This window comes from Dipteris shenzhenensis, chromosome 3, assembly GCF_047967505.1.
Source record: "Dipteris shenzhenensis isolate YYH24624 ecotype China chromosome 3, Dip_SZ_1.0, whole genome shotgun sequence".
NCBI lineage: Eukaryota > Viridiplantae > Streptophyta > Polypodiopsida > Gleicheniales > Dipteridaceae > Dipteris > Dipteris shenzhenensis.
Window position 1 is genome coordinate 28152332 of NC_141598.1, and position 27006 is coordinate 28179337.

The 27006-nt window shown below is 46.8% G+C and overlaps 1 protein-coding gene across 6 annotated transcripts in view; it reads left to right on the forward strand.

Annotated features, from left to right (window-relative positions):
• Positions 1-27006, forward strand: part of LOC147903604 (uncharacterized) — a 98972-nt gene that overhangs the window by 47373 nt on the left and 24593 nt on the right. For all 6 annotated transcript variants that reach the window (XR_015540765.1, XM_087372531.1, XM_087372530.1 and 3 more), the window contains 4 exons: positions 8494-9027; positions 9130-9228; positions 9373-9425; positions 9514-9571. Coding sequence is in view for 5 of the 6 variants with exons in the window: in XM_087372531.1 (XP_087228657.1) it covers positions 8494-9027; positions 9130-9228; positions 9373-9425; positions 9514-9571 (744 nt within the window). In the remaining variant the exon portion in view is untranslated. The remainder of the gene's footprint in view (positions 1-8493; positions 9028-9129; positions 9229-9372; positions 9426-9513; positions 9572-27006) is intronic.

A 27006-nucleotide genomic window follows, 5' to 3' on the forward strand; every position in this document is an offset into this window, starting at 1 on the left:
GTGCATGACGATATCCGGATGTGACTGCAAAACGCCGTCAGAGTCAATAAGCTGCCTGACACTCTCTCTACTATGTCTGGGACCAAGTGTAGAGAAAAAGTGTTTATTGACTCTTCCTCCCATCTGTATCCAGAAGGACTCCCATGCATGGAAGGCATACTCAGCTCTCTAATCAAGCAATGTCTGCAAGTGAGCCCTTGCCATAGCAAGGCGCTCCTATACCCAAGCATTTGATGGTCGTTTTTGCTCCTCCCTCTGCAAGGTTGTCAACTGCCGGCGGATACCAACCTCCCGCTTGAGTACCTCACCTCGCCGAGCACTAGCAACGGAGTGATAAAAGTCGCTGATACTGGAAAGTGCTGTGGCCACATGTGAAGGACCACCCCCCCCCTGGATGTGAGAAACCCAGATCTCCAAGACTGCCTCTGTGAGAGTCTCATCCATGTATAAGGCATCGTGAGACCGTCCTCTTAGATGGGGCTCTAAGATGGACAAAACTACCAGAAAATAGTCGGAAGTGGAAACCCCAGGTGCAATGCAAACTGTCCCCCCTCTATCAAGAGCCCAATCATCCACATAGAATCTGTCAACCCGGGCATGGATAGGCATCTGCACCCTATGGTTCGACCATGAAAACAAAAGTGACTGAGACTAAACATGAAATGCATCATTTGACCAAACATCTTTGCCACTGAACCTGAACAAGAAGGCATCCCAAGCTGCTCTCTCGAGGGAATGAATACCACCTTCTCTACCTCCTTGCTTATCAGAAGGTGCCTCAACCATGTTGAAGTCACCTCCAATAATCCACGAATCTGCAATGTCAGCGCACGAGAGCAACTCTTTCCAAAACAGAACACGGTCCCCTCTATTGTTCGGAGCATAGAGGTTGAGGAAACCAACCTTATGTCCATCAATAAGAAGTAAAACCCATTGGGCCCTGGAGGGGGTTATGGTACCGTGTCCAATGATCAAAGGGAGAATGGAATCTGAAAGTGATATGCATGTACCTCCTTTGGTTCCCAAGGCAGGAGGCCAAAAAGTCCGGCCTGAAAGCAGCTTACCTGACTTGCAGCAATCTCTGACATCCAGTTTGTGTTCCTGAAGAAAAAGAATGTCTAGGGAACCACCTGAAACACCTGGATTGTAGGCCATCCTCTGGTGGTTCTAGTGATGCCCTATAGGCCATGGTATGAGCCTTGTAGGCATAAATAACGACACTTATAGTGTTAGTGTCTTTTAGGCCACATAGGACACACTTAGTCCTATGTGACACCTAGGACACTTAGTCCTAGGTCTAGGTACTTGTACCTTGTACTCCTTTGTTTTTGATTATCCAACTTTGACGTGACGGCTAAGGCGTTTATCATCGACTCTTTTGCTACCTGCACTCTCTCTCTCCTAAGCGATCCTTTAGTGGTATCAGAGCTGGGGCTTGACTCATCTTCCTACTTCCGGTCTTCCTGCTGCAACTATCCGTATTTCTTCCATACATCTGTCCGTACATTTGACGCCGTACAACAGTACCTGCGCCATCGTACGTCCGTACCTTCACCCATATAGGATTGTACCTGCGTCATCGTACGTACGTACCTGCATACGGAAGGTGCTGTAACTGGTTCGTACACTCGTTGTACAAGGCTGTACCTGTGCCGTACAATGGTACGTATTGTATCTGCGACGTACAGTCACGTATCTGCGTTGCTATACATCCGTACAGATCTGTACCAACACTCCGTACTTGCCAGTACAGGTATCATACTTATTCCGTACAACAGTATGTGCATTGCCGTACATGTGATCCGTACACTGTACCGTACATTTGTACCAACCTACATCCGTACAGTATACCGTACCTTCTCATTATCTTCGCTGTACTTTGTACCTACGCTGTCCATACAGCTAGTACTTCTTTCAAGGTCTTTGTACAGGTGTTCCACGTACACGGTCACATTTAGGACATTGGACATTGAGCTACATTTGCATACATTGATTCACATTTGCAAAAATTTCAGCAAAATTTGGGGCTTTTCTGCATTTGCCCTCTTTTTGGCCTATTTGCCCTCAATAAATTTGGGGCTTTTGCCAGATTTGCTGTTTTTACAGTGAACATTGCCTGCCACAGTCACATTTGGGTCAGATCTGCATTTGCCCTTTGATGCAGATATTTGCTGTCATTTTTGGACAGCCAGCTTTTTGCAGTGATAGCCTTGAGGCTTTTGGGTTTTCAGGTCTTTTTTAGGGTATCACATTTGCTATGGCTGGGAACAATCAAGATTTATTTGGAGTTCTTCGTGAAGATGATAAGTTGGATGGCACCAACTATCCGATGTGGTCTATGAAACATATTCTTGTTGCAAAGCATTTGTGGAATATTGTTTCTGGGGCTGATCTGAGGCCAGCCAATGCTACAGTGGTTGCCTCTACTGCTGGTCCCTCTGCAGGGTGTACTCCTTCTGATGCCTCTTCCTCTAGCACTCCTACTGCTGCTCTTCCAACTCAAGAACAGTCAAGATGGGATGCAAGAGATGCAAATGCACATTCATGCATTGCTTTATCATGCAAGAGAATCATTATTCCACACATCCGGTCTTGCAGGACAGCAAAGGATGCTTGGGATAAATTGGCTTCTCTCTATCAGATTCGCAATGAAGCTCGTGTTGCATATTTGAGAAGGCAATTATAGGAAGTCAGTATGAATGAAGGTGACTCTATGGATGCATACCTGACAAAGGTCAAGGACCTCATGGAACAGCTTGCCAACATTGATGAGGTGGTGCCAAATTCACAGCTTGTCAGTACCACATTGAATGGATTGCCAGATACATATCAAGGGTTTGCTACAACCCTTTGATTAGTGGCCATGGGTAATCCAGACCACTATTCTTTGATCAGCTAGTTACTTTGCTTTTGAAGGAAGAACAAAGTAGAGCTAAGTCAGTAGAGATGTAATCTTTGCTGAACATTCAACTTCTCCTCTTGTGGACTGCAAAACTAAGCCAGATGTTGACATGGTTGATGCCTTTGAATCTTGGTTACCTCTGCCATCCTCAGAAGAGGACTTTGACCAGCAACATGAACCTCCTACAAGCCCTCCACCAAGCAATAATCAGCCACTACCTCATGCTGATTCGCAGGTTTCTGTTCTGGCACAAAATGATCCCACTATTCATGATGCAGTCATTGAAGAAAGAGCTGTCAATAGACAGCAAAGGCAAGTTCCCAGATGGCTTCTTGATACATTGAGGGACAGCAAACAAGATCAGCCTTTTGCCGCCCAGACAAGATCAGGGAATAGACAGCATGGTCACTTTCTTGAGTTTGCACTCCTTGCTACAGCTTGCAATGAAGAGCCTCTGTGCCATAAAGATGCTTTTGACAGCAAAGAGTGGATGGATGCAATGAGAGCTGAGTTACATTCCATTGCTAAAAATGACACATGGGAATTAGTAGATCTCCCTCCAGGCAAGCATGCCATTGGAACAAGGTGGGTCTACAAATTAAAAAGGAAATCTGATGGCAGCATAGATCGATACAAAGCCCGTCTTGTTGCAAAAGGGTATGCCCAACAACGAGGCATTGACTTTGAGGAGACATTTGCTCCCACATCCAGGATTACTACCATTAGATGTGTCATTTCCATTGCAGCCCATCATCATTGGCAAGTACACCAACTTGACATCAAGACTGCTTTTCTTCATGGTGATCTGCAGGAAGAAGTCTATGTCACACAACCTCCTGGCTTTGAGGTTGTTAATTCTGAAAATAAGGTATGCCAGCTTAGAAAAGCCCTTTATGGTTTGAAGCAGGCACCCAAGGCATGGTATGCCCAAATTCATGCACACTTACTATCCCTTGGTTTTTAGAATAGTCCCTCAGAACCCACTCTTTATGTCCACGGGAGTGGATCTAATTTTTTAATGCTGATTTTATATGTGGATGATATAATCATCACGGGCCTAGATACTCAGCAAATTGCAGCTTTCAAGGCTGATTTGCAGCAGATTTTTGACATGTCAGACATGGGACAGCTCCATTATTATTTGGGCATTCAGTTTGCTCATGTTGAGGGGGGTATCATGATGTCTTAGTCCAAGTATATTGGACAGCTCCTTGATCGTTTTCAGTTTGAGGATTGCAAGCCAATCTCTACTCCAATGGACCCTGGCTTCAAATTCTCAGCTCATGATGGGAGCCCACCATGTGATATCACTCTTTATCAGCAGGCTGTTAGATGCCTTATTTATTTATGTCACACCAGACCTGACTTACAGTGTGCAGTATCTCAGCTGAGCAGATTCATGCACATGCCCAGTTCACAGCATTGGCGGGCAGTGAAGAGAGTCTTCAGATACCTCAGAGGCACTCAAAATTTAGCCCTCTTCTATGGTGATCATGGTTCACTTACCATGCATGCTTACATGGATAGTGATTGGGCAGGATGTTCCGACACCAGAGTGTCACATATTGGCAATTCATGTATCTCTTGGCTCAGCAAGAAGCAACCAACAGTTGCCACATCTAGCTGTGAGGCTGAGTACAGGGCAGCTTTCATCGCTACAGTAGAGTGTGTTTGGCTTCGACAGTTACTTACAGATCTTGATATTCGCCAGACATCCTTCACTATTGTCTACACTGACAGCCAGAGTGCTTTGGCCATTGCGTGTAACCCAGTGTTTCATGCGCGTACCAAGCATGTTGAAGTTCACTATCATTATGTTCGGGAGCGGTTGTCAGCAGGAGACATAGAGTTGTCCTATCTTCCCACAGAGGACAACATAGCAGATATGTTTACAAAGGCACTTCGTCGTCCCAAGTTCGAAGTCTTTCGATAGGCTTTACACATGGTTCCCTTTGTTACATGATCTGACATTCCTTGTACATTCATAGGTGGCTATATCCTTTTGGATGAACATGTGCCACCATGACCAGAAAATACCAGGTATTCTAAGACGTTTCCAGAGTACTTCAGCCCATCCCATGGAGGGGGGTTTGTAGGCCATCCTCTGGTGGTTCTAGTGATGCCCTATAGGCCATGGTATGAGCCTTGTAGGCATAAATAACGACACTTATAGTGTTAGTGTCTTTTAGGCCACATAGGACACTTAGTCCTATGTGACACCTAGGACACTTAGTCCTAGGTCTAGGTACTTGTACCCTGTACTCCTTTGTTTTTGATTATCCAACTTTGACGTGACAGCTAAGGCGTTTATCATCGACTCTTTTGCTACCTGTACTCTCTCTCTCCTAAGCAATCCTTCATGGATGGAGCTGATTCCTGATCAGCTGTCTGCGACGGCGATGAGGGATGCCGCCCAATCCCTGTATATTCCAACTGGCTATCCTCATCGGTGGGAGGAAGCGGGTTGGAATACCTTACCCGACCTTGTGGCGGAGAAAGAACCCTCCATCTGACCTCCTGCCATACACACGAGGTCCAAGGGGAGGAAAGTCCACAGGTGAGACAAAGAAGGATCTCTCAAAAGGGATGTCGATAACTGGCTCTCCGAAAGTGGAAGGTACAAAATCATCATCTGGGAGGTCAGAGAGGTCCTCCAGAGCGAAAAAGGAGTTCCGCTAAGCCAATCCTAGGGAGGGGGTATGAAGGATTCCTACCGAAGCAAGGAGAGAATGTAAGACCCCCTTCCTCTATCCATAGAAAGAGACACCTGTATTGAGTCATGATCAAGAAGTGCTGCGGATGAGGTGCCAACAACTTGGGCTGCTGAGGAAGGTATAGCCTGATCCTGGGGTGGAGTCAAATAAGGCTCCTGAACACTAGTCTCCTCTCGAGGCTCCAAGGGGCAAGCCTCCGAAGCGGTGGAGGTGTGATCTGAAGTAGAGGGCCTAACCGCGACCGGAAGCCACCATGGGCCAGAGGTGGCGCGGGGTGCAGGAGGGACTCGAGTAGCCCTAGGAGGGGGGGGAGCCCGAGTCTGAGGCGGTGCCTGTGGAGCAGTAGGTCCTACTCCTGCTCTCTGTCGTAAGCTAGTACGAGCTGGTTGCTTTTTGGGCCTCTTTTTCTTCTTTGGTCAATCTCTGGCGAAGTGCCTCGAGGATCTGCAAATCTTGCATTGGTTCTGACGACCTACAACCTCAAATCTCTGGCGGAAGAAAGACCCATCGGGTTGCTGTAGCATGATGTGGTCATCTGAAATATTAGGGTCCTGGACAATGACCCTAACCCTGGGTACCCCATCCATCTTGACCGCCTCAGCAACCGAAGAGGGCTCGCCAAGAAGAGGGGGGATCTCTGCTACCACACCAAACCTCTCACCAATAACTGAAAGAAGCTGGTGATAAACTGAGGGGAGACCAGGGAACCTGATGAAAACAGAAACTCCCTACTTAACCTCTTCAACTGGGTCAAAGCCGAGTTGAAAGGGAAACAAAAAAATCCTCCTGTAGCCTAGAAATAGAAACCCGGCCTGTAGCAAGTCTCTCGTGACGTCCGGGGAATCAAGGCACACCTGAAAGAAACTTCGTCCCAACAAACGAACATCCTTAAGGTGGGGGGCGAGGTCCTGGGGAAGCGCCGCAAGCATCCAATCTCTAGCTTGTGACTTGGAGGGGTGGGAGCCATGGATGCGTGTGAAGAGAGTCGTGAAACACTCATGCTCCAAATCCTTTTCCAACTACTGCAGCTCGTCGTCTTTTGAGAAAGTGACAGTTCTCGCGGCCGGTGTGGGTGGTAACGGATTGACTAAATGGGAACCCATTCGTCAATCGAGGTGGGAAAGGCCGATTCAAACACAAAGAAGAACTCTGTCCGCTTTCTTGAAGCCCAGGAGACCCCTAAAGGAGAATAGGGTACTCCAAATGAAGGGAGAGGGTAAAAGGAAGGTGGGAGAGAGAGGAATGGGCAAGGAGAGGAGGAGTCAGCAAAGAGAGAGGGGGGGCAGCAAGAGGAGAGGAGGAAGGGAGAGGAGGGGAGGATAGAGGAGAGGAGTGGAGGAGAGGGGGGGGGGGGGGGAAGCAAAGAAAGAACGGGGGGGGCGGGAGCAAGTAGGGGGGAGGGGAGGGAGGAGGCGGGGGGAGCAGCAGGTAGGGGGGAGGGGAGGGAGGAGGCAGCGTGCGGGGGAGGAGGCAGAGAGCGGGGGCAGGGGGGGCTGCAGCAGCAAGGGAGGGGAGTCGGGGGGGGAGGCGGGGGGAGCAGTAGGTAGGGGGGAGGGGAGGGAGGAGAAGCAAGGAGGGGATGGAGGGGGCAGCAAGGAGGGGAGCAGGAAGGAGGGCAGGAGGAGGAGCGGGGAGCAGCAGCATGGGAGCTTCAAGTTCATATCTATTTCAATGTAAGAATTATCACAAATTGTCTCTTTGTTGAACAGAAGAACAATGGTCGTCCGAGTTCTTGACGTCCCACGCTCCCATATTACACACAAGATGTAGATGATGTCTTGCCATATGGCCACTAGGGTGGTTGTCGGGGGAACTTGGTGGCCTCTCATCACAAAACTGCACTGGGCAATCCAGATGTCCCAAGCAATGATGCTAGACACCGTCTCACATAAAGTATCCTCTAGCGATGGCACAGGGCGCTGTTGGGTACGAGGCATTGCGGCTTGTAGCTCTATCCGAAAGACCGGCTAACCCTGGATCCTGTAAGTTGGAGAGGCTGGATTGATGGAGAAGGTGTGACCCCCCTCCGTCAGCCAAGCCATCATCCCCCAAGTGAAGTCCTGCTCATCCTCTGTGTCGTGGCAACAATCCAGAGGGCCTCCATCCAAATCCTCTGTGCTGTGGGGCAGCTCCGAAGACAATGCAGGATCGCCTCTAAATCTCTATCCGGGCAGTGGTGGTATCTACCATGTACAAGCATTTACTCCAGTCATGGACCGTTGGGCAAACCCTCATGGGCCACCTTCTAGAAGGGAAACATAGAATGCTACATAAAAGTTCAAATCATTAAGTTATGAGCTGATATCTGCTGGTCTGTAAATAATTGAGCATTACGACCTTCAGGTATACTAAAGAGCTGGACAGTTTCAGTAGGCTCTGCTGATGACCATCTCCCCTATGTGGATTGCACCAAATCCTTGATAATGATACTCAATGATCAGGTTTCAGCTTGACAAGGATAAGTAAAAGTGTACAATCTTGAAAGGAGACTGCAATGCACATGCAGTTGGTTGTTTTCTTAAATCCTTATGTCTTGCTCCTGGTCTATCTTGCCTTTATGTTGTTATAATTTTGCCCCTTCTGTGTAACATTAAACATATAACAGGAAAATATCCTGATCCAAGCATTGACCTTCGTCTCCTTGTAATAGTCACTGTCTGAAGTAAAATTGAAGAAAGAAAACTGAGCCATGAGGAGCTGTTGCCAACTTATTAGCTGTCTCAGGAATTTTATTAATTCACCTCAGTGACTTCCGAAGGGTTAACTTCAATCTAATACTTTCAAATGTGTTAACGTTGTTAGTAGAACCCTCCAAGGGTCTTCTTGAATGGATTGGAGATACAGGCTTATTAATTTTCTTGTGTTTTCAACAAGCAGGTTTCTAGTGCAAGTGATTCAACAAAGGTACAACATTTAAAAGATATTATTTGGCCTTCTCCTAATGATGAAGTACCATTTTGGAAACACGACTTTACTACCAAATTGAAAGAACCCCATTATGTTGCAGTAAATTCTGGGAAATCTATTGATTCAGACCCGGATCCCATGTATGTTGTCCATGTAACTGCTGAAATGGCACCTATAGCAAAAGTTGGTGGTTTGGCAGATGTTGTTACTGGCCTTGCTAGAGCTTGTTTGGACAGGGGCCACAAGGCAGAAGTTATGCTTCCTTTCTATGAGTGTATTCCAGAACAGCAGGTAACAGAGCTGGCTGTGGCTGAGACTTTCACTTCATTTCACAGGGGAGACTGGATAACTGTCCAGTTGTATAGAGGCAAAGTTTCTGGAATACCAGTGCTATTAATCCAGCCAGAAAATCACTTTTTCAAGGGGTCAAAAATCTATGGGGGAAGCTATGATGAATTAGAGGCATACATTTTCTTCAGCCGTGCATGTCTAGAATGGATGCAGGTTTTACATCTATACCACATTGAAAATTTTATAAGCAAGACAATAGTTCGTCGCTCTAAACTTTGATTTTTGTTGATTTTTTCATACCTATATTGGTGTTAGGTTACTGGCACCCAGCCGGACATTATACATGTACATGAGTGGCAAATCGGTGCTTTGCCTTTGCTTTACTGGGATATGTACCATCATCTATCGGTAAAGGTTGGTTTCAATCACCTAGTTAACATGTTGGGTGTCATCTTATTATTATCATGATTTTACTTTTGACATTTTTGTTGAGGATAAAATATCAAGGCTTTGTATGATTAGTTCTTTGATCCCATGGTTGACATTTTGCTTTTGCAGAAACCTAGGATTGTCCTCACCATCCATAATATGGAACATTATGGCGAGTGCAGGCAAGATCATTGTTCCCATATTGGATGTCTGTTGATAGTTACAAATAAAAATTCCAGGTAACTCAAGTGTTTTAAACTTTGCATTCAGGATGGAGCAGCTGAGCATGTGTGGATTAGATGGACCATCATATGGCACAATTGATAAGGCAAGCTTATGCTCTCTGTTGGCTGTTATTCAACCAATATGACATTTGTCAATTTTCCTCTTTAATTTTGGACAATTTTGAAGATGGGGGTTATTTCAACGGCAAGTCCCACAAGGATATAAGCTTGACATACGCTCAACAAAGGATTAAATGCATATTTTCATATTTAATTGCATTATTATCCTGCCCAACAGTTCTCCTTGGACATCTGGGAATAGCTTTTGTAACCTGAGGAGAACTTACACATATAGACACTGTGCTTTAAGTTGCTGTACCCCATGATGATTCTTTTTGACAGTTTGACTGGAATTGGGGTCCCATTTTTTCGACTTCTCGTGATAGAGATTGTCTATTTTCTTTCTTTGACTAGATAAAATTAACAAATTCTCTTACTGTACTGTAGTGTGCTTTTAAAAGAATGAGACAAGTCAGTCTTTATCGACTCAATGACCCTACCAGAATTCTCTGTTGACCTCCCATTGTGCATGCTAACTACCACACACCCTTGGAATCTCAAGAATGTTGTGCACATCAAGCTCGAATGCACCTTCTAATGTTTGCACTCAAGAAACCAGTTGTTTATCTGGAAAAAAAGCAAAAGAAACCAGTCCTTCCAAGAATTTCTACTTTTATACAAAATAACAAGTATATAGTGCTTAAAAATAGAATACAACTTGCGGACACGATAGCACACTGCCAACTAATGGCAAGATATGCAATACAGGTTACCCAACCCCCCAACACTTTAACCGTCCAATCAGGTCAAACCTGAAAGACAAAAAAACTATGGAAAAAATACATCAAAAGGGCCCAACAACGTCTTGAGCAAGAGCTAAGCGAAGCCAAGGAGGGTCTGAATAGATCCACCTTATGTCATGCTCTATGAAACACAGTAGAGTCCCATGCTCTGGCAAAACCTCCCCGATGGTCTCTCTTAGCGCATGAGTCCTCAGAGCATGTGTGCCAACAATGTCCTGAGTAAGACCTCCCTACATGATCTCTCTATTCTGTGAGTCCTCACAGCACTTATCCACTGGCGTGGAATAGTATATGGATCTCCATCCAAATCTGTGATGAAATCTCCTTGTCCTCCATCAAGGTTGCTCCAATGTTCACACTGCAGCTTGCACAACAAATCCTTCAGGACATGATACCCAAGATGATCTCGCACCATGCGCCCTGTGGGGAGGACTCGACTGTGGTGTTGGATGGCTTTGTTGTATGGAGTATGTTAGTAAAGAAGTGAGAAGGATCATGGCCAGGACATCTAAAGGTTTATCCAGTGTATGAAGTCTCATAAATTAATAGCTAACCGATTGTTGGGCCCTAACAAGTTCCACCCATGTGATAGAGAAGTAGAGTGAAATGGCCACTGTTATGTAAGAACTTCACCAATGCTTTGCACTCTCAGCAAAGCTGACAAACTCTTTGTCGATTGACCATTGGTTTTGCCAATGAGTGTCTCGTATCCCATTTGAAAAACCTGAAGCAATCAAATAGCCTGAACTGATTGGTATATGCTGGTGGGCTCCTTATAACATTTTATGGTGGTTTTAATAGTATGTTGAAAAAATTGTATAGATTTATGGACCAGGGGGCTGGGGGGTGGGGGTGGCGGGAGGGGTTAACTCCTACCATCTCCACTCTTCCCGATGAACCTAAGAGAGTGGGTGAAAGATCCATTATCTCCAATGTGAATTGTGTGAAGCAATCTTTTGATTTGGCTCTAAAGATGGATCGATGGTCATGAACTTACGATCAATTGTGAACTTATGCAAGTGTCCAACCACTTTTATCCTTAGCCATGCAAACAAATCCACATCAACAGACTCACAAGAGAGGAGATTCTGACCTCTATCTTTGTGCAAGATCAGAAGATGTCTTGGAAAGAATGGATTACAAAGTGTGTGATTCTCGGATAGAAATATCCATATGCGACCACCAACCTATCTAACTCACGGTACGTGTTGGTGATGAATCTCTCTATGATTACATCATCTGAGTAGTAAGTTTCCCATTTTAAACTCTCGAGAAGATCAGCAAGTTGATAGCATGTGTTGATCAAAGTAGCCACATGTATGTTCTAATGGGTCCACATGGTTCACAATTTTCCTGAATTGGGTGTCCATCCACTTGAACACAAGAGCTGTGCTACTTGGCTAGCTTTTCTTTATCTATCAAGTCCAGAACTAGACCCAATCTCCTCCTAAATCTAGATCAATAAACTAATGAAAGGAGATCAAGGATGAGTGAGAAAAGCCAATGAGTTCCACCCTTCCGATCACTTCCATGGATTGGGATGGAGTAATGGATCTTGAGCCTCTAATAATGAGCTTGAGGCTTTGCTTTGTTTGACATGGTCTAGAACCTATTATCCTCCCGCTCGAGTCAAAAGAGTCAAATGTCCAATGCAACTCTAGGTTCGTGGCTTGCATGCCTAGAAACGGGATAAGATGAATGAGAACTTAAGTGAATCAGGCATAGCACTAGAGTCCCAAACGCCCTACAGGGTTGAAGTGACATGGTCCCCAATCATGTCCCAAGAAGAAATGGAGGGGTTCAACCCATCTGAGCCAAGACACTTGCCCTTGTGAAGGGCAAAAAAGTGCAGTCCTAAATTCTAGATTGGTAACAGTTGCATCAAGTAAGGCTCTCATGTCTAGTTTCATCAATTCTGGAATAGCCTGCCAAACTCTCTATTTGGCATTATCTCTGGTAGGCGTGTTAGGAGCTGCAAATAGAAGGGAGGCAATTCGTATGATGGCATCAAGATTTGTCTTGTAAAGCCCCGTCACAAGTAGCGAAGAAACACTTTCTCTACCTTGTCTCGGGCTAAGAGTAGAGAAGAAGTGTATGTACCATTGAACCTCCACTTGCATGCGCCAACCAATGCGTGTCATGTATAAAAAAGGGCACCTCCTCCACCCTATCCAGGTGGTTCCGTACATGTCAGCGCCAAAACCACTCTCTAGGATCCATACAGAGGGCAGCCCTCCCATAACCAAAGCCACCAATTCGTCCCCTCCTGTCTTGTTGAGACTAGAACTGGTTGATGGTCCAGTCTTTGCCCAAGCAGCCTGTTACCTTGATCCTCTGCCACTCGAGCAAATCCAAGGTCCCAGCTTTGGGTCTCCACCTATGTCGGGCTGGAGAAGGCCTCCATGCCTCACTGTTATTGTATGGTATATATGCAAAAAACAGATCCTGAAAGGTGCCTTGCTCCTAGAGAATTGGCCATACCAATATGGGACCAAGGTTGTGTGCAAACCCTCCCACCATGACTTTGGGGTCGAAGAGTCAACCTCCATTAACTTGCTTTAGGTGAGGGAGGGCTTGCACTTGTGCCTTTGCCTTGGCAAGGAAGTGGCTCCATGCCCCAAAGGAAATGACTAGTCCACTATCCGACTATGCCCATCCAATGTGAGTCCACTGTCCTAGCGTGAGACCCTCGTGATCACGGACACCCGGATGCCACATGAAGGGCCACCGCTCCAACTCCTCCCGACGTTGCGGGCTGGCCCGAACAAGACCTCTAGGAAAACACTTCTTTAATCTGTGAAGGCTCTGCATTAGGGCTTCTAGGGCTCCTAGAAGGCTCTGCATTAAGGCTTCTAGGGCTCCGAGCTTGCAGTGAGACCTTGAGGCACTAGCTTCCCCAAAAGGGCTCTGCTCGGCTCTCTATGTCAATGATGCCGAGTCCTCCCTCCTCCTGAGGAGGGATCACCGTCTAGCAAGTGACCCTAACTCTAGTATTCCGTGTGCCATCCGACCCTGCACACAGGAAGTTGCGCATTAAGCACCTGAGCTATCTCATGCAACCTCTTTTGAAAACATCAACATGAGGCACTATGTATCAAGATGTAGCCAGGAGGACCTGGTTGGCCACCAAGGCAATGCATGCAAGAGAGTTTGGCCAAGCTCCAAATACAACATCTTTCACCACACACTCTCGAGCACAGGGGCATGTTAGAAATTAACCAAACAGAGGGTACGCACAGCGGAAGACTGATAGAATAGCCCACACAGTGGTAGTGTGGGTGGAATCACAACTTTCCTTACTTAATATGCTTCCCATGTATGTGCAGATAAGCAAATAGACAATGCTCAAGAGAGATACAGGACCAACAAAATATTTCCTTCCAATGGACACAATACAATGGAGGGCCAAAGTCCCACCCAACAGTGGTCCTTTGTCCTCACCAAAAGATGCTGTCTTACTACCTCCGAGACACTCCTAGATCCTTGAGTCTGTGTGCTCCTTGATGAGCATACGTAGACCTTAGTCTCTATACTGATCCCCCGCACCTTGCTGCCCTGACTGTCATCCTAGATGTGCAGCCCTTCTTCAAGCTTTGTCTGCAACACACAGTCACCCTTGGCCATCTTGGATGTAGGCCCCAAGTCTGCTGCTTCTGTGCTCCGATCTGTTCCTTGAAGGCTGCCCTGGTGGATGATGAAATGAGGCCTTGGGGCCTCCCTTTTATAGGGCAATCCTGCCCCAAAATAACCGACCCAGGCAGCCTGTTTGGCCAACCCAGGTAGGCCCTTCAACCGACCCAATGAGGGGTCTACTGGCTGACCCAGCAGCCCCCCACATGGGCTCATAAAACCGTGCCTTCTGATCCTTACTTCCATGCAGGGCGCAGCCCCTTGGTCTGCCCATAACCTGGCCTGGTTAGCTGCTCCAACCAGCCCTTTCAGCCCTGTGTCACGATCTGTGATGTATTCCTTTCTCTATATCTAGACTTATGGATGGTTTGATGAATGGACACTTGTGGAAGGGTATGCCCTTTTGACAGGACACTTCCTATGAGGCACAACCCTTCACAAGAGACATTCTATGGAAGAGACACTTCTATTGTAATGTACCCTCTCATCAAGGGTCACACCCTTCACAAGGGGTACACATCTCTTCATGCACATACACTTTGGAGTACACACCTTTTCATGTGTGACTCTTTACTCTCTATATAAGAGAGGCCCAATTGTATGGATGACAGACTACAGATACTACAGACACTCAAGCAATACAAATATTCCTTGTTCTCTGCTATTTCAGTCTTTTTTCTGTTCCTTAGCACATTTCTAAAAATAGTAAAACTAGGATTTCTTACAGTGGTATCAGAGCAAATTTCGCTCCTGCCTGTAGGAAATGCCCCCCACCTTCTAGCGCCTATCTGATACATCTCTTTCCGCTAGAAGGATATCTGTGCACATTGTGCATGGAAGAGATGGAGAGAATGAGCGTAAAAATTTTTAGCGCCAAGCCTGCCTAAAGTCATCAATGGCCTCTCCATCTCCCACACATCACGAGTTGATGTGAATGGACACGACAAAAATCGTGTCTTTTCATGTGCTTGGGCTGTCCCAAAACCAAGGGACGCACCTTTTCCACCATCGGACACACCTTTTGATGAAGAGTTTTGACTCCTCACCCAAGGGACACACCCCATCGTGGAAAAAATGACACACCGCTTCATGTGGGGACACCCCTTTTAAAAACAGGGACACATCCCTTCATGAAAAGGTGCACCTATTCCAAGGGTCACACCCCTTCAAATAGGCACACCTTTTGGAACCAAGCACCTTATAAAAAGGGTACCTAGAGGGGTTAAAAAGGAAAACCCAGCCCCAAACCTTAGGTCTACCCTATATTACCCGAGGGTCAAATAAACCCACCCTTTAATTTTTTGGGCAACCAGCCACCATAGGCAGCCACAAACAAAAAACAAAAGGGACGCTCCATTTTCAACGCCCGTACAGATTTCGTCAAGGTGGCTTGCCTCCCTACGCAGCCCCTGCCCTCGCCGGTTTGCTGCTCCTGCCCCCTCGCCGTTTGCTGCCCTGCCCCCCTCGCCATATGCAGCCACTGCCCTCGCCAGTTTTCGGTCCTGGTTCCCTGCCAGCCTGCAGCGCTAGATCAGCGCCAGCCTGCCATTTCTGCCGCAAATCAGCCTTGGAAGCTTGCAGCCTGGTTTCGCCAGCCTCTATCGTGATCCAGCCTGCAGCCTTGGAAGCCTTTTATCGCGATTCAGCCTGCAGCCTGTTTCGCCATTGACAGCCTGCCCCCCCCTTGTTTCGCCACCTTACCTGCCAGTTCAGCAGCGGTTCAGCCCTTCAATCACGATGAAGACAGCCTTTGAGATTCGCCCTGTTGCTGCATTCCAGTCCTGTCCAACCAGTCCAAGCTCTGTTCCTCGCACCCCACATGCATTGGTTCTCTGAAATCAACGCAGGAAAACTGCCTCTGCCAACGCCTCTGTCTACCTCGAAAGTCTACCTGGCACCTATCTTTGGTTCACACAGCCACGTGGATTTGCAAGGACAGCAGTATGGACTTCTGGACAGCGATCTGCAGGCCTTTTCTACGCAACAAATTGGCAGATTAAATCAATGCCAGGTGGATTCTTTCCATTCGACTTTTAAGGATTCTCTTGTCATTATCCAATTACAGCAAATGAAAGACGCTCCCTTAAAGCATGGAAACCCCTGGTAATTCACCCGGCATTTCAAGGACACCTCAGGCATCATCTACCACACAATATCGTGTTCAAAATGCACAACCAGCCCATTTCGGAGCTTTGGCATCGTGGGTCTTCTGTGTCACGTGCCCTCCTAGTAATCTGGACCACATCCTATACCTTCTGCGTGAGGCACCTCAGTTACATTACTTCCTCAGCACAGTCTAGGTTATGTTCCACGAGACACGAAGATACCCAGAACCCGATATTTCTCACGAGTTTGCTGTCCATCTTTGGAGCGATTTTTACCCCTCAGCTTCAGCATCTCCAGGGTACTCTCCACCTCCTTCAGCTCCCATATATCCTCCTATACAGGTTGTACCTTCCCCAAGACAGTATTTACACTCTGAAGGCACTCCTTCTCTTGGATATCCTCCACTCCCGACAGCAGCTCCTTATTCTTTCTCAGATCCGTGGACTCTGCAACCTACTCATGTACTCTCACGAGCGGTAACACCCATTTCGGCATCACCAGCGTTACCTCAGACAGGACCTTCTTTACCAGATTTCCACGGGTGGTTCCATGCTGCCTCGCCTACCCCCTCCAACATGAGCAACCTCAAGAGCAGCCCGAATCTTTTTCCAGGAATGGTACAAACTAGAGTGCATGTTCGTGCTTTTCTCACGGGGACCTCAGATATGTCGCAACGCTCGCGTGCAGCCTCTCCGGAAATGAGCAAAGACCCCTAAAGTCAACATACAAGGCGAAACACTACTACAACTTCAAATTTCCCAGCTTCAGGACAACATCTCCGACTTGGTCCAGAAAGTCCAACAACTCCAAGATTCTCGCAGTACCACACATACAGAGGATGACGTGACGCAACCAGACGACTATGTGGACTCATTCCCACCAAAGGTAGAAAACATTGAACTCCGTGCCCTCTACCGTTTACTCCAAGCTTCCAAAACTAAAAGACTTGACATTAAACTTCCAGAAGCCTACACTGGTCAACGAAATCGCCAAATAGTTGACCAATGGCTCGCAAAATTGCGCATGTACTTTGATATTGTTGACCTCTCTGAAGGCAAAAAGATTGCCTTGGCAGCCTCCCTTCTTAAGGATACAGCTTTTCTATGGTGGCAAAGACGCTTAAAGGACGGCAAAAGTGTGTTAACATGGGAACGTTTTGAACACGTGCTCCGTAAGCAGTTCATACCTGCCAATGCGGACTTCCAAGCACGTTCAAAACTCTGACAGTTGGAGCAAATAGGCTCCCTATCTTCCTACATCTCTTAGTTCACCACATTGGTGCTGGAGATTGATGGTTTAACTGAGGATGATCGCCTTCATGCTTTCATCTCAGGCCTAAATCCCTCGTTACGCATTGATGTCCTTAAAGCAAACATCACCACTATAGCTGGCGCTATTGCTTACGCAGAGCGCATTATAGATTTCCAAAACATAGGGAAGCAGAGTGCTAATCGAACACAAAACTCTACTATGGCCAAAGGTGCTCGCCCTCAAGATAACCCCAGGTTTAGAAAAAACTTTGGTAATCAAGGTCAGCGACAGTCTCAAGATTCCCAGAAGTCTCAGAAATCATATGCTGGATTCCAACAGAAGCACCCCTCCAAGGATTGCACCTCTTCTTCTTCACAAAGTGATTACCGTCATCCCCAACATAAAGGTGCGGCCACTGACAAGAAGAACAACTCCAGCACAAAAGGACTTTGTACCATCTGTACAGGCGACCATAGATGGTTCGATTGTCCCAAGCGACCAAAGCAAAATTCCAATATGCAACCTAGCACTTCTCAAACAGAAGATGCTACCCCAGCACAAGACAAGAAAGGCAAAGCTGTTCGAATGGCAAATACCATCCACCTGAGCCGTGCCAGCAACCCCGAACCTTCCCTGGCCACTCAAGTACTTTGTGTTCAAGGATCGATTCATGGAACAACGGTCACTATCCTCATCGACAGTGGCTGCTCTCATAACTTCCTAGCTAGTTCTATGGTCGACAAACTTCGGTTGACCACCAGTCCTAGTCTCGTGGACTATCAGATTAAACTCGCAAATGGAACTACCTTCTTGTGTAACACCAGGATCAAAAACTTGTCTTTTTGCATCCAACATTATACGGACAAGTTGAACTTTGACATCATGCCTCTTTCTCGGTACGATGTCATACTCGGACAACAGTGGCTCTACGACTATGATCCATCAATCAGTTTTCGCAGCCATACTATCCAGTTTGTCCACCAGGAAAAACTTATTGAGCTAACTGGTTCTAGGGACTCTCCTTCAACCCCAGTTGCCTCTGCCCTACAAGTAAAGAAGTGGGTTCGTAAACGCCAAGTAAAGACTTCACTTCTGTTGGTTACGGCAGTAGAGGAGACACCAACAAAGGATCCTCTTGAATACCTCAACCAACCTTTTTTCCAGCCCTACTTGGATATTTTTCCACAGGAATTGCCAAAGCAGTTACCACCTCGACGACCAGTGGATCACCCAATCGAACTTATTCCCGGCAGTAATCCACCATCGAAACCCCCTATCGGGTTTCTTACACTCAAAATGAAGAAATCCAAAGACAGGTGACCGAACTACTCGACAAAGGTCACATTTGGCCCAGTTGCAGCCCTTTCGGATCTCCTGTACTACTTATGGAAAAAAAGAATAAGTCAATGCGTCTCTGCATCGACTACCGAGCCCTTAACAAGCTCACTATAAAAAACAAGTATCCATTGCCTCGCATCGATGACCTCTTCGATCAACTTCTACATGCAACACAATTCTCAAAGATTGATCTTCGTTCAGGTTATCATCAAATTTGCATACGAGAAGGCGATGAGTACAAGACAGCTTTTCGAACAAAGTATGGACACTATGAATGTTTGGTTATGCCTTTTGGGTTAAAAAATGCCCCGGCCACATTCATGACACTAATGAACGACATCTTCAGGCCTTTTCTCGATAAGTTCGTCATCGTTTACCTCGATGACATCCTCGTTTTCAGCAGATCCCTACATGAGCACAAACAACATCTTCACCAAGTTTTTGAAGTTCTCTGCGCAAATTCTCTCTACATCAACATTGAGAAGAGTGAGTTCTTCAAGACCCAACTCGAATATTTGGGACATGTTATTTCAGCTCAAGGCATCTCTGTGGATCCCAAGAAGGTCGAGGTACGGACGACCTTCTGTATTATCAAGATCGCGTCTGTGTACCACATGACAAGGATGTTCGACGTCTTTTGTTAAAAGAGCATCATGTAGTTCCTTATGCTGCCCATCCAGGCATCAACAAGACTTATAGGTTACTCAGTGCAACATACTACTGGCCTCAGATGAAAAGCGATGTCATCAAAATGGTTACATCTTGCTTATCTTGTCAACAAATGAAAGCAAGCCGACGACTTCCAATAGGACTTCTTCAGCCTCTTCCAGTTCCAACTGAAAGGTGGGAAAGTATTTCCATGGATTTCATTACAACACTACCACGATCCTCCAGAGGTAACACTCAAATTATGGTAATTGTTGATCGATTGTCCAAAATGGCACACTTTGTTGCTTGCAAAAGCAGTGCACAGGCTCTGGACATCGCCAAACTCTTCATACAACACATCTTCCGACACCATGGATTGCCCAAGAATATCATATCCGACAGAGATCCTAAGTTTACCAGTCACTTTTGGATTTCACTGTTCGAATCTTTGGGTACAACTCTACTGTTCAGTTCAGCCTACTACCCAGAATCAAATGGCCAGATTGAAAGAGTCAACCAAGTTTTGGAAGAAATGCTTCGACATTATATTTAGTCATGCCTAGCAGCTTGGGAAGAGTATCCACCACTCCTTGAGTTTGCTTATAATAACTCTTTCCATAGTGCCATCAGCATGACTCCATTCCAAGCAGCTTATGGACACACTCCGATTGTACCAACGAATTTTGTACTTCAACATCGAGTGGCCCTAGCTGATCAACTGGTTCAAGAAATGCAAGACATTCTACTCCAAGTCAGGGATCATATGCGAAAAGCAAATGAGTGGTATCAACGGTCTGCCAACAAACATAGACGTCACCTGGAATTTAATACTGGTGACATGGTGCTATTATTTGTAGCCCCACATCGCTATAAGACGGTTAAGTCGGTGTTTCCTAAGTTGCGACCAAGATACTATGGACCTTTCCGTCAAGAAAAATTCACCTTTAAGTTACAAATTGGAATTACCACCATCATGGGGTAAAATCCATTCGACATTTCATATTTCTTGGCTAAAGATGTACATTCCAGGCGATGAAGTAGTTCCTCCTGCAGGTGATTATGTCCCAGAAATCGAAGACGATTATGTTCTCCTTATTCCTGAGCGTATTTTGGACCATCGACAGCGAGAGACTCGACATCGACTTATCACAGAATTCCTTGTTCTTTGGCGAGATCTGGACGACTCCGACGCTACTTGGCAATCTGATGAAGACTTACAGCAGTACCCTGACATTTTACAGCAGTATTTTCAGAATTTACCGTGATATTTTCTGCATCAGTTCATTATCTCCACCAGGGTCTTATTTTGAGTGGGAGGGGATGTCATGATTTGTGACGTATTCCTTTCTCTATATCTAGACTTATGGATGGTTTGATGAATGGATACTTGTGGAAGGGTATGCCCTTTCGACGGGACACTTCCTATGAGGCACAACCCTTCACAAGAGACATTCTATGGAAGAGACACTTCTATTGTAATGTACCCTCTCATCAAGGGTCACACCCTTCACAAGGGGTACACACCTCTTCATGCACATACACTTTGGATTACACACCTTTTCATGTGTGACTCTTCACTCTCTATATAAGAGAGGCCCAATTGTATGGATGACAGACTACAGATACTACAAACACTCAAGCAATACAAATATTCCTTGTTCTCTGCTATTTCAGTCTCCTTTCTGTTCCTTAACACATTTCTAAATATAGTAGAACTAGGATTTCTTACACCTTGTCCATGGCCGACCCACTCCTGCACCCCCCCGCCATGTCTGTGCCATGTTTCTAGGCCTATTGCAGGCCCTGAACCTGCCTACAAAAGTGTCCAACCAAGATGCCTCTGACCCGGGATTACCCTGCCTGCTTGCTGCTCCAGATCCGGACCAGATCCAGGCCTTGAAGACCTCACCATCTGTTCCGTACAGGTGTACCATCTGTTGCAGCCTTTGCCCTGCTGGGATGACCTTGCCCTAATTTTGTGAGGTGCTGCCCATGTGGCAGGCCCCTCTCTCTATTTTCTCGGGACGGATGCCCATGTGGCAGGTCTTGCGGGCACTCCATGGAATCCACTCCCAAGCAGTCCTTGCTGTCCTTAACCTTCACAAAGGTCGATGACTCTTTGTTTTCCCACATCTCAATATCAAACATTCTCACTGTGACTTCTTGGTCTAAATATATGATCTCAGTAACACATGGAGATGTTACCAAGAACAATTCTCAGACTACCACATTAGCCAAAGCTTTTGGCTCAGCATTTGAATCCGAATTGGACTCCTTATTCTTTTGATCTGCCTTCTTCATTCTGCAATCCTTCGCAAAATGGCCTAGCTGATCGCAATAGAAGCACTTCTTCTTCTGCTTCTTCGAAGTGTCCTCTTCATCTCCAGATTTATCCTTCTTGGGCTTGCCACTGCTAGGCTTGTCTTATCCTTTGCCGGCTTTGTCCTTTGCCAACATTGCCTTGTCGTTGTCGTCTTTTTTATAGAGCTTCTTCCGAGCCTCTTCTTGCAGCAATAAGGGAACCAACTCCTCTAAGGTTAGAGGTTTGGTAACAAAGCTCTTGAAACTACGTGGTAGCATTCCAAGTACCATCAAGGCCAACTGGCTTGAGTCTATCTTCTGACCAACCAATGTTAGTTAATCTCTTACCACCTTGACTTTCGTCAAGTGGTCATGAACCGAATCTCCCTTATCTATATCCATGTTGTAGAGTCACGATCCGGGATGTATTATTTGTCTCATACAGATCCTTCAGAATGGACCATGCCTCTACTGACGTGTTAGTCATCTAGATATGAGGAATTATCGAGTCCGCCGTTGTCCCTACGATCAAGGCTAGGGCTTGGGTATCTCTATCCTCCTACGCTTCGAGCTCATCTATATCTACCGGTGCAAGTATCCTCTCCTTGTCATCTAGCACATCCTCAAGCTTTGCCTCCGTTACCGTTGTCAGCTTTCACAATTTTTGAGCCACTAAATGACTCCAGATCTTCACCTTCAAGATAGGATAATTAGTCCCATTCAGTTTCTCGGACTCTCCAAAGTTAGGGATAGTGGAAGAAGGAACTCAACTAGAGGAGGAGGAAGGAAGAGTAGTGGTTGATGAGGCTTCTGCTTCTGAAATCGACATCTCTGCTGTTATACCACACATCATCTTCGAAAACTAACACCACCGTGTGTAGACAACTCTTTACACACCTGATTGAATGTGAGTCACCCTCCTTCTCGCAAGGGCACAATCCTCCAATCGTGGAAGTCGATTCCCTAGAGATTTGAATCAAGGTCGTCCTTCAGCAAAGTCCTTGCCTTTAAGCTCCCACATTTGTGAGCCTCCTATCTGGGCTCTGCTACCATGTTAGAAATTAACCAAACAGAGGGTACGCACAGTGGAAGACTGATAGAATAGCCCACGAGCTCACATAGTGGTGGTGTGGGTGTAATCACAAACTTGCTTACTTGATGTGCTTCCCATGTATGTGCAGCAAATAGACAATGCTCAAGAGAGATATAGGACCAACAAAATATTTTTGTCCAATGGACACAATATAATAGAGGGCCAAAGCCCCACCAAACTGTGGCCCTTTGTCCTCACCAAAAGATGCTGTCTTACAACCTCTGAGACACTCCTAGATCCATGAGTCCGCGTGCTCCTTGATGAGCCTATGTAGACCTTAGTCACCATGTCTGATCCCTAGCACCTTGCTGCCCTGAGTGTCAGCCTAGGTGTGCATCCCTTCTTCAAGCTTTGTCTGCAGTACACATTCACTCTTGGTCCTCCTAGATGTAGGCCCAAGTCTGCTGCTCCGCTACTCTAAATCTGTTCCTTGAAGGCTGCCCTCGTGGATGATGAAATGAGGCCTTGGGGCCTACCTTTTATAAGGCAATCCTGCCCCAAAATAACTGACCCAGGCAAGCCCTTCAACCGACCCAATGAGGGGTCTACTAGCTGACCCAGCAGACCCCCCCCCCCCCCCCCCCCCCCAATGGACTCATTAAACCGGGCCTTCTGGCCCTTACTACCATGCCGGGGCCCAGCCCCTTGGTCTGCCCATAACCTAGCCTGTTTGGTTGGCTCCAACCAGCCCTTCCAGCCCTGTCCATGGCCGACCCAGCTCCTGCTCCCCCCGCCATGTTTGCACCATGTTTCCAGGCCTGTTGCAGGCCACGAACCTGCCTACAAACCTGTCCAACCAAGGTGCCTCTGACCCGGGATTACCCTGCCTGCTTGCTGCTCCAGATCTGCCTCCTGCCAGGCCAGATCCAGGCCCTAAAGACCTTGCCATCTGTTCTGTACAGTGGCGCCATCTGTTGCAGCATTTGCCCTGGGATAACCCCACCATATTTGCTGTGAGGTGCTGCCCATGTGGCAGCCCCCTTTCTCTATTTTCTCTGGGCATTTGCTCATGTGGCAGGTCTTGCCCTAGATCTCCCTCATCAATGCTCTCCTCATTTGGGGGCTTACAGATAGGGAGTGACCTTTCCAACAGGGCGATCTGCTGCTCTGCTGAAATGTCAATGCTGAGCTGAGAGCCTAGGTAATTGTCTGGCCTCGTGGACTCCAGTCGAAGCATAACATAGACCCCCAAACCAAGGTCTCATGAACCTCCTTATTCATTGCTGTGAGAAGCTGACTCATTTGGTTCAATTGATCCTCACCGTGGAGGCCAAAAAAATCTCTCTCTAGGGCTCCCTTGACTCCCTCTAGATTGGCTTCCATGCCCTCCCCTCAACCCAATCAGAGCCCCCTGCCTAGGAACACAAATAATAACCTGGTGTTTGTGCCATAGAGAGAAAGAGGAAAGGAGGTGGGGGCAGCCCCAACACATTGAACGAGAAAGTGCAAAGGCCTCCCTCGTATTACCTCCTATAAATCTGATTGGCGCTTCTTGCATACAAGGCTGAAACCCCCCAAATCCATCTATATGAGACGGCCAACCTTTGCATAATGCCCTCCATGAAAGACCGCTCCACCATTGATAAGCCTTCTCAAAATCTAAGAGAAGTATTGTGATAGGCTAAGACTCTTTCATGAGCGAAAATTTCTGCCTCCCAAAAGGTGACGATATTGTCGAGGATACTCCACTCCTAAACAAAGCATGTCCATATGCCATGGATGATGTCAGATAGGTGAGTCCAAAACTGCAAACACAAGACCTTAGCTATGATCTTGTAAGTGGTGTCCCACAAGGTAATTGGTCTCCATTGTCGAATGTCAGATCTATCCTCCCCTTTAGTATCAACCAAACCCATGCTCAACTCAATAGCTGGAGAAATGAGCTAGAGTTGAAAATCTGCTGAGAAGCTAGCCTAAGGGGGTTGTTAATGAAAAGCTAGCCTAAGGGGGTTGTTAATGAGCTAGAGTAGAAAATATGCTAAAAAGCTAGCCTAAGGGGGTTGTCAATTTATCCCCCCTCGGGAACTTTTGTGGAGAAAGGGCCTTGAGGCCCTCCAAAAAGCTCCTCATCATTGAAAGGGGCCTCTACTTGCCTTCTCATACTCTCAGAGACCACTGCCGGGATATGAACCAAGACTGCCTCCTTGGCTATTAGGATATGAGGGACTCCTCCTTGGACTCAAACAATTGCCGATAGAAGTCTTTTGTCATCTCCCAAATCTCCTACGGGTTTGGGTGCACTTGAGCACTCGCATCCCGCAGCTACTGAAGATACATACCTATTGAGCGAGGGCCAGTGGTCTGAAAAATTGCATGGTCATCGTGTCTCCCTGTTGCACTCAACATGCCTTGGAGGAGTGATAAGAACTCGGCTTGACGGATCTCCGTGGCTTGAAGGTCTAGCCTAGTGCTCTCATAATGGTTTGAGAACCACTAAGAGGTTGGGTCATGCTCTCTAAGCCAATTGATGGAAGGTAAATCTCGTCTTAGCTCTCGCTCTCGTGCTTGAAGGGTGAGATCACTAAAGAGGCCGGGCCTAAAGCTCCTCACTGCTCCTCTAGATTGCTTGGCTTTCCACAATGCCCACCCACGGTCTCCCTGACTTCTTTCAAATCTCCATCACACGGCCTCTTGCAACTCCTCATCCTATAACAAAGCATTAGATATACAGATCCCTTCTTTGTGGGAGTCCACAATGCATTTGCTCTAGGTAAAGCACAATCAGGGAGTGGTCCGACATCGTTGTACCTGCCCAAATATCGTGGCTCCCTCTCTATGGATCACCCAATGTCCAACGTAAAACCTATCGAATTACTCTAGCTGGCCGTCATGCTACCTTTGATGGAAGGAGAAACAGAGATTGCCAAGAATCTGGAAAACTCGCGTCTCTCCAAGGGTCTTGGCCACTGATTATGAAACATTTCGAGTAGGTACTACTACCTTGCCATTTCTTTTCAACATACCATTCTCTATGGTATATCCAGGTGCGCCACTTGGCCATACACACCACCCTACTATGAAACCATGATATTAAGGGATAAAGAACACTAGATGAGGACCGAGGAAGGTTGTACTTTGCTCCGCTAGGGCCGGGGTGACATCGGGGAAGCTCAACTAGAGAAGAGCACCCCCTCCTTCTCCCTCTTTTCTCTTATAGATGCTGACCTACTAGATGTGATCACGATCTAGCACAAAGCTCGCTTGGATCCAACTCGAACATGATGCCTTGAGGGCATTAGGCCTCCTACTATACGGTCCACTAGGGCGTCATTCAGAAGGGCCTGGACGGCAGGTTTCACCTGCTGCTTTTCCTTTGGGGAAAATGCAATCTGCACAGCTTGGGGAGTCAAGGGTTCTCCCTTGTGAATCCCTCTTGCTAGACCAAATGGTCACTAACAAGAATGCATTCCCAGGAATCAAGAAAGCAAAAGCATCAAAACTGAAAGGAAGGCCGGAGGGGAAAAGGGATGAAATAAGGAAGAGGTAGTCGGGGGCTGAGGCAGGCTGAATGTCCTGCTGGAGACCTCCAAAGAAAAGAGGGAGAGCCGAGTTGGAAACCAACCAGCAGGACTACGAGAATAATGCCTGAAACAAGACCACCACATTTGAGGGAACTCCCCGAACACCAATGCTGCCAGAACAGGGGGGAAAAGACCCTTCAAATGGCTATAACAGGGCCAGCCAAGGAGGGTGATTTCAATGAGGAAACCAGCCAAGAAACTATTGCCAAGCAGTGCGCCAGCAGAAAAAGGAGCGGGCGGAGGAGGGGATGAGATGGAAGGAGAACGGGGCAGGGCCCAAATGGCATGGCAGAAAGGGCAGAAGGGGTGGGAGGAAATAGAAGGCAGTAGGGAGGCACAGAGGCAAACGGAGGGAAGGATAGTGGGGCCACAAAGATCAGCGGACCAGGGGGGGGGGAGGGTCGGAGCTAGCTAGAGCAGCTTAGGCAGGGCAGTTGATTAGATTATCCATGATCCCTCCATCCATGGATATATACATCGCAGCTTTTTGCTTTCCTTCATAGACATAAGGTTATGCCAAGCTAGCCTTTAGGAGGGGAAGGAAAACGTGCTTCACGGTTGCCCGAAGTCCACGGGAAGTGGCTGAAAAGTGTAGTCAGGTAAAACTTGCTTGCCTCATTGTTATTTTGTTTCGAAGGGTATGACAAATGCATAGGCTCCTTTCCTTCACGGTTTCACAAATTTTGGCATTATATGTGCATATCTAGAGATACATGTAGTAGGCAAAGGTCCTACTTAAGTGTGCCCACCTAGACCATATTCCTTGCCCCACAACCCTGACATTCTTC